At 45.1% G+C, this 12,599-nt stretch overlaps 1 protein-coding gene across 5 annotated transcripts in view; it reads right to left on the bottom strand.

The window, feature by feature from the left end:
- ULK1 (unc-51 like autophagy activating kinase 1) overlaps positions 1–12,599 on the bottom strand; it is an 83,501-nt gene that overhangs the window by 44,580 nt on the left and 26,322 nt on the right. For all 5 annotated transcript variants that reach the window (XM_075110870.1, XM_075110866.1, XM_075110868.1 and 2 more), the window contains 3 exons: positions 12,202–12,275; positions 9,355–9,456; positions 1,374–1,432 (listed from right to left, as the gene is read on the bottom strand). In XM_075110870.1, the coding sequence (XP_074966971.1) occupies positions 1,374–1,432; positions 9,355–9,456; positions 12,202–12,275 (235 nt within the window). The remainder of the gene's footprint in view (positions 1–1,373; positions 1,433–9,354; positions 9,457–12,201; positions 12,276–12,599) is intronic.

The following is a 12,599-nucleotide window of genomic DNA, read 5'->3' as shown; positions in this document are numbered from 1 at the left end:
TGGTAGATGCAGAGTGCCTACCAAGGACTCACAACAAAGGAGGACTAATCCCTACAAGAACAGACATGCTCCCCTCTTAGAGCCGAGTTTCATTTCTCCCCTCGCCTGCCTCCTGCTGCATGCCCCATGAGCCAACGCAGCAGCAGGGCGGCCTGCTCAGCACAAGGAAGCTTATTAATTGTAGGGATTAATTTCTCTCTTCGTAAGATGGACTACCTCAAAGGTGAGCAGCCATGTTTTAGGCTGCGTAGGGGAAACAGGAGCTCTACATTCTGCTAACACAGACTATTTGGCTCCAACTATGTGGCGGTGCTTTTGCTTTGGATTGTTTTGTTTGGGTGTTTTACTCCATCACGCCCCTCTGGTTCAATCCAGAGGAGCACAGAGATGCCCCAAATTTGATCCTGGTAGAAATCTGCCCTTTCTCCCCAGATCAGAAAAGGAAGTATTTAAAGGGAAATATCAATGACTTGTGCTGTGCTTGTAAAGAGCTCTAGCTTCTTGACAGTTCTTCCCACTCTCTCTTGGAGCTGCCTCCACTGATAAGGGAAGGAAAAAAAATCCACATACAGTGACTCAACGAACTTCCTGAGTATGTGGCTGCATTAGCTCTGCCAAATGGAAGCTAACTTTCTGGTTAAAACACACCTTCCAACACTTAGACGTATAAGCTTAGAACTTCAGTCGTGCCTCTATACCAAGCTGAGGTTTTAAGAACAGGCATGAGGTTCTGCTTTAAGAGCTCAGAGATCAAAAGGAAAGACCACAGCAACACAACCAAAATACACTGACGAATCACAGTGCCGAGCGGCAGCTAGAGCTTCGCAGGGTAACATACACCCCAGTGAGATGAAAGAAGTTATATCTTCCCCTTGGAAACTGCAGTAGTGTCCATTTCCATCGAGGTTATAATATTTCCTCACATTAGCAGGATGGACACAAGCAGTTGCTTTCCTGACACGTGAGAAATGGGAATGTGATCTGCAGTCAGGTATGGCAGGTTACAGGAGAGGCTGCAAGCTTGGATGCTCGCACCATTCAAGAACAGCCACGATTTCTTCCCAAGGCTCCCAGCCTAGGGGAAGCCATACGTGGGACAGGACACCAGCTGGCTCTTGAGATCACTAACAAACGTCAATTTTTGCAATGTAGGAGAGAAATAGTATCTGTGAAAAGAGAGAACACCAACTTTGGCAATCTGCTGCTGGCTGACTCTCTCTGGGCCACATCACTGCTGGTTTAAGGAATGGGGGAAGGCAGATGGCCAAATATTTTAGTCACCTCCCTGAGTGACAAGCCAGGAGCATGTGAGGACAGGTGTAAAAATGGAGTAAACAAGTGCATACAAACGGTGACACTGGAAAACTGCTTACTTTGGCATCAGCATCTTGTTTTTCTCATAGAAGAGACGAAGATCCTGCGGGCTGCTGGCCTGTAGAGGAGAAAGAAAATCAGTGCACGAAGCAGTTGACAATGAAGGAAGGGGATTAGCATTTCTATTTCACAGTTATTCTGAAGAGCAGAGAGGCACTTTTCAATAACCAAACCAGTGCAGACAATGAGAACCTGCAGCTTGCTTTAGACTGAAAAGCCAGCCATGTGCCAGAGTGAAACCACAGTATTTCAGCCTGCTGTCTTTTTGTCCCTGACCTGGTTCTCTCCTGCTCTCCCCTTCCAAGGGCTGAGCTTCATTGCAGTGGGCTCTGATGCTCAGGTCTGAGCTGGCCTAACAGCCTCACCCAGGAGGCTAAATAATTGCAGACGTGAGGAGTCCCAAATGACGAATGGCAGCTCCTGCCGAGAACACAGATTAGTGCTGCAGGGCATTTAGAAGAGGGGCAGGGAGGCTGGTGATGGGCAAGGGATCTGTAAAGAGACCAGGAACGTGGGGAAACAGCAACTGAATTAGGATTTTCTACTTTAATTCCAGGAAGCCAGAAGGTCTCATGCCACAGCTCCTGTTTGTGCACTAATATACACAACTGCTGGGGATGTTGATGAAAAAATCCCAAATTCTGAGAGATGGGATAAAATTAAAAAAAGGAAAAAAGGGCTAGGCACAAGAGATTTACGGCTGAGGTTAAAAATAAAATCGCCAGGATAGAAGCACAGACACATAAAAATCTCCTAACGTCATTTCTCCATTTGTTTTTATGCCATGAATAATACAGGCCAGTAAATTAACCCTAGTGTCTCAAGCTTTTCTGCTAAGGCAAAGTCTCTTTAATAAAGGCAGAGCAGGCTGGCTGGCACGCCACAGACATGAAGGCACATATAAACAGGGAAGGAAGATCAGAGAGATTAATCTGCCATCAATTATTGGTGCAGAGTGTGTAGGAAAGTGTGAACAAGAAGGCAACAGGCAGCTTCTCCTGATGTTCAGGGCAGGCTCAAAAAACCCTGGAGCCTTCCACCTACTTCTATTTCTAAATTAGAAGCATTTAAGGTCAATTAAGATGCTTAAAACGGCAAATCAGACAAGCCAATCTGCAGATGGGAATCAAAATACCACTAACACAGCATGGCTGGAAAAGCAGCCACATATGATGCTGTTTCAACATTACCTACTCCCTCTGGCTGAAGATGAAAATTAAGGATAACTGTGAGAGCTTGGTACAAAACCTCAAGAGAAACCAAAGGGAGAGTCTCAAGAGTTGCTAATATCAATAGACTCGTGTAGCACTGATCAGGGCAGTATTTCTCAGTCTTCGCAACCCAAGCTTCACTGCTCTCCTATCAATTTGTACCAACAGCATCTACTGGATTCCTAGAAGAAGGAAGTAAGGAAGATTCCCCGGTTCTCCTTTCTGCAATAACATATCCTTTGCTGTACACAGACACCGCAGGGACCCAAATAGGAAGTGCAAAGCTACTTGCTTCACAAACCATTAAAATGAATGTTATTCAGCAAAGCACCTTGTTACACAGATGCCAAAATGCATCAAAGTTTCCCATCGCTGCCACTCAATTTGATTTGGTTCAGTAAAACTATTTTACACCCTTCCCCCTGCAGATCTTGCCCTGTAATTAGATTCTTAATATTTGGCAAAGTTTAGCGAGGCAAGCGTACACACTGCACCAAATGGCTTGGCCACGATGCTCTGCACAATGAAAAATATGCCTGACAGACGTATCATGCAAGGAGGAACAGAACTCCACTGCAGGGAAGCGAAGTGCTTGCTCACATCAGAGAGATACAAGCCTTGGCTGTTTGCTCTGTTCATTTCCTGTCACAACTACTCAATTGTTTCACAAATACAATGAAGCTCTGATCTATTTCTAACACTGTTTTGTCAGAAGTTTTCCTGGCAATAAAGATTGAGTATATTAAAAGCAGCACACATGCAAAGCCCAGTTCATTACAGAGGGTTTCTATGCACGAGCTTGGACAGACGCAAAATCCTCAGTAAAGTTCCACTCCTCTTTGTACAAATTAAAGAGATCTCCCTGTAGGGATGTTGTTTCTCCACGTTCTGCTGTCTCAGTACAATCCCCACTTGTTCTGCAAGGACCGCATCCAGCGTGTCAGGCTCCTGCCTACCCAGACCCCGCTTCCTCACGAGGGCTGTCCTCAAGAGCCCACAGTCCAAGGCTGGTCTCTGACACGGGCAGCTGCCGGCTAGGGAACAGGGTCACTCTTTAGTGGGTGCCCAGCACAGACAACTGCGGATCACCATTAATTTGGTAAAACCAACCGCATCTTTGTGTAACTTCATTATTAATAAACTGAGTCACACAGTTCTGCTCCTAGCGGCAGGCTCCCAGTAACGTGCCCACTGCTCTCCTGCTGTCAGCATCCATTGCATAAAGCAATGGTACCTGCAGCCACTTTGCTCATTTCTTCTTTCAGTAGGACACTAAAAGTGCCATTTGAATTCCTTCTTCGAGGAAGCCAAGGACTTAATTTGAAACCTGCCTTCCAAGCAGACACACCTTACCCAAGAAAAACACCAGAAAAAGCACATTTTAGGCACCTAACAATTAGAGCATTTGAGGTACATGGAGCCAGCTGCTACCTGTAGGACAGCATCCATCTGTCAGAAACAGGGATGCAGAACGGACAGCTCAGTTTTCCCCAAGAACAGGAGACACACCAGCAGGCCAATTCATGCCCTTGTTCCCCCTCTCATGTTACTGCGGAGCAGCTGCATTAGTGTAACTGGCTCTGGTTTTGTCTGTCCTTTCTATATATAAAGACAATTGGACAAATTCAATCCTGCCACTCTTACTTTGTCCTGAGCAGCAGTGGAAATATGTTGAGCCAACAAAGGCATTCAGTGTAACCCTGCCAAATCCCACTCAGTGCTGGCTGCCCACAAGCAAATTGCACGCGAAAAGCACGCAGGGTGGCGTTTCCAAAAGCACTCAGCGCTGGATTTGTTGTGCTTGGGGAAAGGCTGGATGCAAATGCCCAGCGGCTCAGCCTGAAGAGGGCCAGAGACATTCACACCTTCGGTGAACAGCAACACTAGTCAACACTTCATAGCAGGTGTATGGTATCTGTTCTTTTGTCTGAATCCCTTCCTTTGGGATTCCTGGGGATTTGGAGGTGCAGAGAAGAGATTCAGATATATTAGGAAAAAAAAAAAAGAAATTACTAATGATGTTTCTAGCTCAGTAGTTCTAGGGAAAAGCTTGAAAACCCACTGCAAATACCTTCTGCTTGTGCAGTCTTAACAGTTGATACTTTAAGACTCCCACAGCCAAGTGGTTGTCATGCAGGGGATTCTGAAAGCCCCCCTAAACCTTTTTCTTTAACTATCCATGGATGTTTTTCTCTCTCCTCCCAACAGAGGAGGACCAGACCTGGAAATGCTGGGCCAAAAGCCAACGAACTGGCTCGCTGTCTACAGCAACAAGTCAATCCCTGTGCCCAGTTTCAGCGGAATAACCTACCACTGCCAGGAATACCTGTCCCCACTGACACAGGACAGTCCAGAGGTGCAGCTTGCCTAACAAATCAACCAGGAGTTCAAATTCTGGGTATAAAGTAATCCTCTCTTCCCTAGGCTTCCTCAAGGCCCATTTCACAACATAGCAACTGTTGTAAGTGATACATAATCCTACTACTTATGCAGGCAGAATTAACTCAGAAATAAAGCAATGGACTTGGTACACCAGGCTTAGAAATTAATTTTTCACCTAGCAGCTAGCTGGGATGAGAACACACGCAGGCAGGTTAACTCTTTCAGAGCTGCCACACCAGGCAGCAAAACTTGTGCCACCTCTTTTGCCACTTCCCTGCTCCCCAGCTCGCTCTCCTGCGGGCACTGTCCATAAAGCAGCTAGGAGTGGTTTCACGCAAAGGCTCAGGCAGCAGACAACCAGGTTTCACGGTCCTTAGCAGGATCTGATGTCCAAGCGGACCCATCCCACTCCCAGAGGCAGCTCTGACACAAAGTGCATGTGCTTGGCTGTGTGTCCGCTTATCAAGGGCTGCCCAGTTTTTAAAGGGATCACATGAAAGAAGTCACCAGGAACATGAGGGAGATTCACCCCTCCCCACTGTCTATCTGTTTTTCCTTCCCCACCCCCCCCAAGTTGAGGTCCTTTAATTTTATTTAAAACGTCATCTGACAAGGACTAGATTGTTTTTGGAAGACATTTTAGACCTTGTGTAGGTCTTCTCTGCCTGCAGTTTTGCTTCTGCTTGCCACTTGTCTACGCAGGCTACATCACCTCATGGTGGGCACTGGGTCCCAACCTCTTCAGATCAGGTAAGGACAAGAGAAAACCAGTACAGTCTCAAGACACTTCTCAGTACCAGTCAGCAAGACCAGGAAATGCACTGTTCAAGTCCTGTCCTTAGCAACAGAAATGAAGAAATGCAAGGGCAGACCACTTATTAGGCAAGGCAAATTAACAATTCCACATTAATACAGTGCTCAGCAAATCTGTTTATAGGGATTATGAATCCCATTAATCTCATCCCTATGGCAGACTCACTGTTTTGTTTATGGACACATTTAATACAAAAAGCTCCTTAAGACAGCTTCACCAGCCATCCTACCAACTGTTCACACCTGAGCATCTGCAGCTTCTTTCTTGTCTGCATGCAGGGAGGCACGGAAGGGACAGGAATGGCTCTGGGAAGTTGCCTTGGGTGACCCAGCTATAGTTAATTTTAACTTTGAGACAGCTAGAAATCACATTCACGCACATACACGCATCTGTCTTGATTTACAAGCACTTTTCTGGATTGACAGCTGCCTCAGCCTTTCCACACATTTGATCTTTTCTCCATCTAACCCAGCCCCTCGAAGCCCCATTTTATTTTTAGACAGCTCATTCCTCCTCACTATGGATAACACTGGAGCCCTTTTGGTTTACAGCCCCGTGAACAGCTAGAACGCAGAAATGCGGCACTTTTCACGCCCCTGTGCTCCAGGTTCTCATGGGAATCTCAGCCAGGCAGAGGCGAGGGGCTGTCCTTGCCAGCCTGGGAGGGAAGGCACTGTGAGGCTTTAGCCCAAAGAGGTTATGTCAGAAATCCAGTTCCTGGCTGCCCTGTACAACTGGGTCTGCTGGTGACACTACACAGAATCATCCTGTTATCTCCCCACCCATTTGCAGATGTCCCTCCCAAAGCACTCAGCCCTGTTCATGGTCTCTCCATCACCTCTGACCACTACCCCTCTCTCCGCCTAAAGCCCTGTAAACAACAGCTTCTGGCCTGCTCAGTGACCATCAGCAAATTCTTACAACACAGTCATGCCAACAAGAAATAAAGCCGGTTAACCTTTAACTAGCTTTCCAACATCTGCCCTAGACAAGCTTCTTTCACCTGAAACTCGCAGCGAGGAGAAGGCAATTTGCGACACACATGGTCAAAACAAATAGATGGTGCACAGAGAACCATCTGGGCTAAGCTCTTCTCTCTCCCTCATCAAACAAATCCGCAGCTGCTACTGTAACAACACATGGGGCCTGGCATTTTGCATCAAAATACAAACCCCAAAAGAGGAAAGGGCGTGGGGAAAAATTAAAATAGAGAAACAATGACCCCCATCCCCAGCCCAACAAGTGTTGGATGTATTTAGGAAAAAGAAGTTATCCAGCCAGGCAAGCACAAAGCAAGGATCAGGACCTGCTGGGCAGGGACCTAAATGTCCCTCTGTTGCCCAGGGCAAGGCAGGGTATTGCCATGCCTCAGCCAGTGGGATGCAGGCACAGAGGAGGCTGCTCTCACCGCTGTGCGAGCCTGAGGACACACACAGAGGCAGAGAGCTGATGGCTTTCTGACCACCTGCCCTTTCCACACCTTGGCTGTAGAGCCAAATAAAGCTGACTGGTATTCAATTTTGTTTCCTGTGAAAAATAATTTCTGTAAGAACAAATATTTTCAGAAGAACATTTCTGTGACATGCTTCAATGACCAATGATAAAAGCTACCCAATTCCTTTCAAAGAAATCAGATGGCCCAAGGTTGTGCGTGAGCTACTAAGCTAGGAACACCTATGACAAAGTCACCACATTAAATAACTAAATCATTTGAATGAGTATAGTATCAAGGTGCCTTTAGAGACTAAAAGGCACCAAGACACAAGACAGAACAAGTGCAAGGCTCTCCTATGCATGCAGAGTCAAATCTTGCTTTCTCTACCTCCAAAGCCTTTTCCTTAATGCACAAATATTTATTTTCTTTTACCCTGACAGTCATTTTCTCCTCTCAGACAAAGTTACCAACACTGACAACAAGTGGATGCAGCCGGGAAACAGGCCATTCAGGAGTTTCAGTGTACTTTGTAGGGGTGTTTATAAAAAAAGAAATATGCAAAGGAAATGAAGTCTTGCTCTAAATACAGAGCAAGCTGGTGGACAGAATACAAAGCACTGGAATGGAAGGTTCTTACAGCAGCAGGGAAAAAATTACCCTGAAAGACAGAAGTGTTCTTGGCTCCAGACAAAACCAAAACATACCATTAGTTTACTTCTGTATTTGCCCACTCCTTCCTGCAACAGATTCAGAATTCACTTTATCCTTCCTGATGATGTAACTGCATAAATATTTAAGGCCTTAGAATTTCACTCAAGAAGCTGTGGAACTAAAGCTCAGAAAGTCACGCAGTTCATAAAATTTGCCTTATTACATGAGCATAGATTCACACACACCCACAGCTCCAATGTGACTTTTTTTCCTTTGGTTGATTGGAGGGTGTTGGGTGTGTTTTGTTATTTGGTTTTGCTTTTGGGTTTTTTTTTTGTTAGGGAGTCAGGACAAAGATATTGAGACATGAGAAGAGAGGGCCACAGTTCACATTTGCCTTAACTTATCTAAGAAGCTGCAGAGTTGGCATCAGCTTAGACATCAGCACAAATCTGAGATTTGGTCTTTTTCCACATATTAGAGAGGAGCTCTACAGAGCTCACACATTAGAGAAGCAAAGAAGTACCAGCAACTCAAGCATCTCTCCGCTATGCTGTAAGACAGCAAGGAAAAAACCTGACAAGTACAGTACTTCAAAATAGTGGTTGCAAGGGAGAGTCTGCAGACCTCATTCAGCATGGAAGAAGAGAAGTAATGAGCAGTGTGGCACACTAATGATTGTGAACAAGAAAACTGCACCGAGCCTAGACGAACTCCAGCTATATACAAAATTAAAAATACATGAAGTAATCCCAAAGCAGCTTGCAGAAGGCTGTGATGAATTCTCCATCATTCAGAAGTTTAAAATCAGAGGCGGCCTTTCACAGAAGATCTGCTCTAGCTCACCCAGAAGCTATGACATAAATTACAGGGTGGGGTTTTACTGGACTGCGTTATATTCGGAGGGGTTTGGACTTGATGAACATAAACATATCAGGCTGGAAGGAATTGCTGTGAGATGACAGATAAGATCCTTTTGACAAGATCCTTCTTAAATGCTCTATAAACAAGGTCAATTTAGCTGCAATACACCAGTTACCACCAAATCATCCCGAACATTACCTTGCAGTTACAATCTTCCTTATTGTCCTTCCATACCCAGAATTATAAATTATACGCTGACTACAGTTGTAAATAGAAACTGATTTTTTAAATGTGGACCTGGGGCGGGGGGAACCACACAAAAAACAAACCACCGCTATAACTGATTCATGGTAATTTTCTGAAGAGATGACCCTTCCTAAGGGTTTTTAACCAGGAAATACATTTCACTGAGATACAGCCCAGAGAAGGAGTCACGTTCTAGTAACACATCCAGCATTACAACATATAAAGCACCACATTGTCAAGGTGTCGGACAGCCAGACCTCTGTGAGGCTCAATCTATGGGAGTTAATATTCTACATGACAGAAGGCTTAGAGTAATCCGATTAAAAGGAAAAAAGAAAAAAGCAAGAGAGTCAAAACATAAGACCTGAGCAACTCACCTGAAAAGGAGCCTTTCCTGTTAAACACTGATAAATGATGGTTCCTATACTCCAGAGGTCAGCTTTGGCATCGTAGTGTTGAGACATAATGACTTCTGGTGCCTTTTTGGGGAGAGAGAAAGAGATCTGTTTTATAAAAGATGCAGCTGCCAGGAAAAAAAAAAAAAGCTACAAGAAGTAGAAGTCACTATTATTCTTTAAAAAGCCCTGAGGTGAGTTCCCCAATAACCATGAAATATTTGCTCCCAACACAACTGTAACACTACCTTGAAAGGGCCAATTCACTATATAAGTGGGAGAGGCAGAGACTTTCAACTCAGACAAAAGAAAATATAGATGCTTTTTCGCTACTTTGCCCAAACTCGGTACTTTCCCTTCTCAGCGTACCACTTTTTGCTGAATCCACCTGTGCTCAGAAGAAGCCTCACTGAAATCGCATGGACAGATCTTCTAAACCAAAGCAAGTACCAAGTAAATGATAAAGAAAAGCAAAGGCTCACACTGCACAGGTCTGCTTCAGCCTCCATTCTGATCTGCATCACTTAGGCACTTTCCTCATTTAGCCTAAGATGGCCGCATATTAATTATGCTCCAGAGCCTGCTGCCAAGGTCACAGTTTGGGTTCAAAGGCAGGTCTGTGCATTTCAGTCCAACAGCTTGAGCCCTGCTGTGCCTCAGACTCTGGTTTCTAATCTCGCACCATGCCCTCAGTTGCTCCCTCCCAGGCTTGTTCCAGAAGCTGGAGACGGTGCAAGTCCACAAAGCCCTGTGGCTCAGGAGGCAGCGTGCCTTAAGAGCGGCAGCAGCAGCAGAGGGACAGAAGGGCAGGCTTGCTAATCCAACGCGTTTATAACAACAGATTTCATCGCAGCGCTGCCAACGTGGAACAGGCTCAATTTTCTAGCTCTGTTAGAAGTAAAGGCCACGCTATGTAATGGGGTGGTGGGGAGAAATGGGAGCAAACAATCTGTGGACAGGAGCTTGGTCTGTCCCTAAGGGAAGCAGGCATGACACCAAGCAAAGCCAAGGAAACAGCACAAGAACGGCACAAGAAGGTTAGAAGTCTCACGTGACACAGATCATATCAGGGTTCAGACAGAAATCTCATTCTGGCATAAGTAAAATACCTTTCTTTTAAAAAAAAGCAAAATGAAAAGCGCAGCAATGAGCTACGAGCTAAAGCAGAGAACAAGAGCCTGCCTTGCCAGCAGATGTTCCCAGGGCTACTGCACAAGATCCACAGTAGCAGCAGGGACAGACTTCAACCACACCCTAAATCCTAACTGAACCCTCCCTCCCCATCTTTCTTCAAACCCATCAGAGTAAACAGAACAATATGAAACTTTGAGATTCCTTGTAATGTCCAGAGTTGTTTAAAACAAAAAACAAAATAAAAGAGAAAAAGAACATTACTAGCTTCCTCCAGCCCTTTCAAAAAATAAGCTGGATGTTTTCATTTACTTTCACAAGAGACTCTAAAAGAAAAAGTATCACTAAAAATAGATAATTCAGGAAGCTCTTGCAGGAGAAAAAAAAACTTACATCATCTTCACATACAGCATAGTTCAACTAAACATCAGGCTTCAAAAAAAAAAAAGGGAGAGAGGAAGTTGTTTTCCTTGAGCTAGTACTGTGGAACAGACTACCAAACCCACCACCCCGTGCACTGCAGCACAGTCCAGCCTAACTCTGCCCGAAGAGTACAGACAGAAAAACACACTCAGCGTGGATTAGAGCATGTTCAAAATGAGATGCCTACTGCCCCCAGGGCACTTGCAAAAAATTCCACCTAAACTGATCCACATCATCTTTTTACTTTGAGCTCAGTCACCCACATCCCCAGGAACTATTACATGGATGGCTTGGACATTTTTATTTCTGGCCTGGTTACGTCATTTTTAATTTCACTGACTTGATGCAACGCTGAGATCTTGACTGCTACCAGGAGCGTAAACAAGAAATCACCTCTGCACATACTGGTCCCAGAGTGGAAAGTACAAAGAGAGTGAAAGGGATCAGTTTGGTTTTTTAAACACAACTGTCAAGCTAAAAAGTCATCCTGGAAGCAGCTGGTTTGGTGAGAGAATTAGTGGGGGGAGAAGGGTTACAGAGTGGGAATGCACAAAAGTTGCCAACAGAAGCATTTGGGCTCCATTTACACTCATCTGCTGAGCTGTACAGCAAAGCTTACTTGGGAGTGAGTTAGCCAGAATGGCAAAAATCGCTGCCTGCATAGGTCCATAAATCTGAAGGGATTCTGCAAGACTAAAGAGCTAAAAACAGTTGGAGATTTTACAAAACTTCAGTTAAACAGGGACCTTGCTCCTGATGCTGTGGCCTTAGCAAAAATGACTGCAAATCCCAAGGCAACAGCAGGCTTGCAGAGCCACTCTGTCTCAGAAAGACCTGCTGAAGCAGTTATTTACTGAGGTTCCTCTCCAAGGAAGCAACACCTCAAATACAGCCAGATGTGGGAAATATCATCCCAGCCCTCACTTTCTGTTGTTGCTTCGCTCATAGCAGAGGCAATAGATTTCATTTTGCAGTGCCTTCAGTGGAGAGGCCCTGGTTCCCCCTGGAAGACACATCTTCTGGGAGCAGACAGCAATCAATACCCTGTTTTGTTCAGTCTTATTTATCAACAGCTCACCCAAAAGTTAGGTGACACACAGGCACCTGTTGTCCAACATTACCAGCAGCTAGAACTTTATGAAGTCTCCCTGTGTAATAGCTGGTTTCTGAGAAGTAAATAACATTTCACGTCTGGGGGAAAGACTAGCAGAAAACAAAGCCTTGCTTTTGGAAGCAAGGACAAGACAGAAAAACCTGTAAGCAAAACACACTTACCATGTACATTGGCGAACCACACAGTGTTGCTGCCATCATGTTATTCTGCAGATATCGGGCAAACCCAAAGTCAGCTACAAAGAGAAACAGAGGTAGGCCAGATCAGACACCAGTTCTAGAAAGCCTGCACCTTCTCCAGTTGATTCCCCCTACTTTCCTTTCACTTCCCATAAGTCTTCGCAGCAAGTGAAGTACCCCACCTTAATAACACTTCGATAGCTCTCCTCGAGCAGCAACACCCTTGTGCTACAGGCACCAGAAAAGCACAGACCAAGCCACAAAAAGAAGTATTCAGAAGAACAAACTCCCATCCATTTTTCAGATATCAACAGTCACTTCTCCCTGTACCCATTTGCCTGCACTCTGAAATGTCAGCTGCTGGAAGCTGGTAAAGCTCT

Source organism: Phalacrocorax aristotelis, chromosome 15 (genome assembly GCF_949628215.1).
Source record: "Phalacrocorax aristotelis chromosome 15, bGulAri2.1, whole genome shotgun sequence".
NCBI lineage: Eukaryota > Metazoa > Chordata > Aves > Suliformes > Phalacrocoracidae > Phalacrocorax > Phalacrocorax aristotelis.
This window is presented reverse-complemented; position numbering and strand designations above follow the sequence as displayed.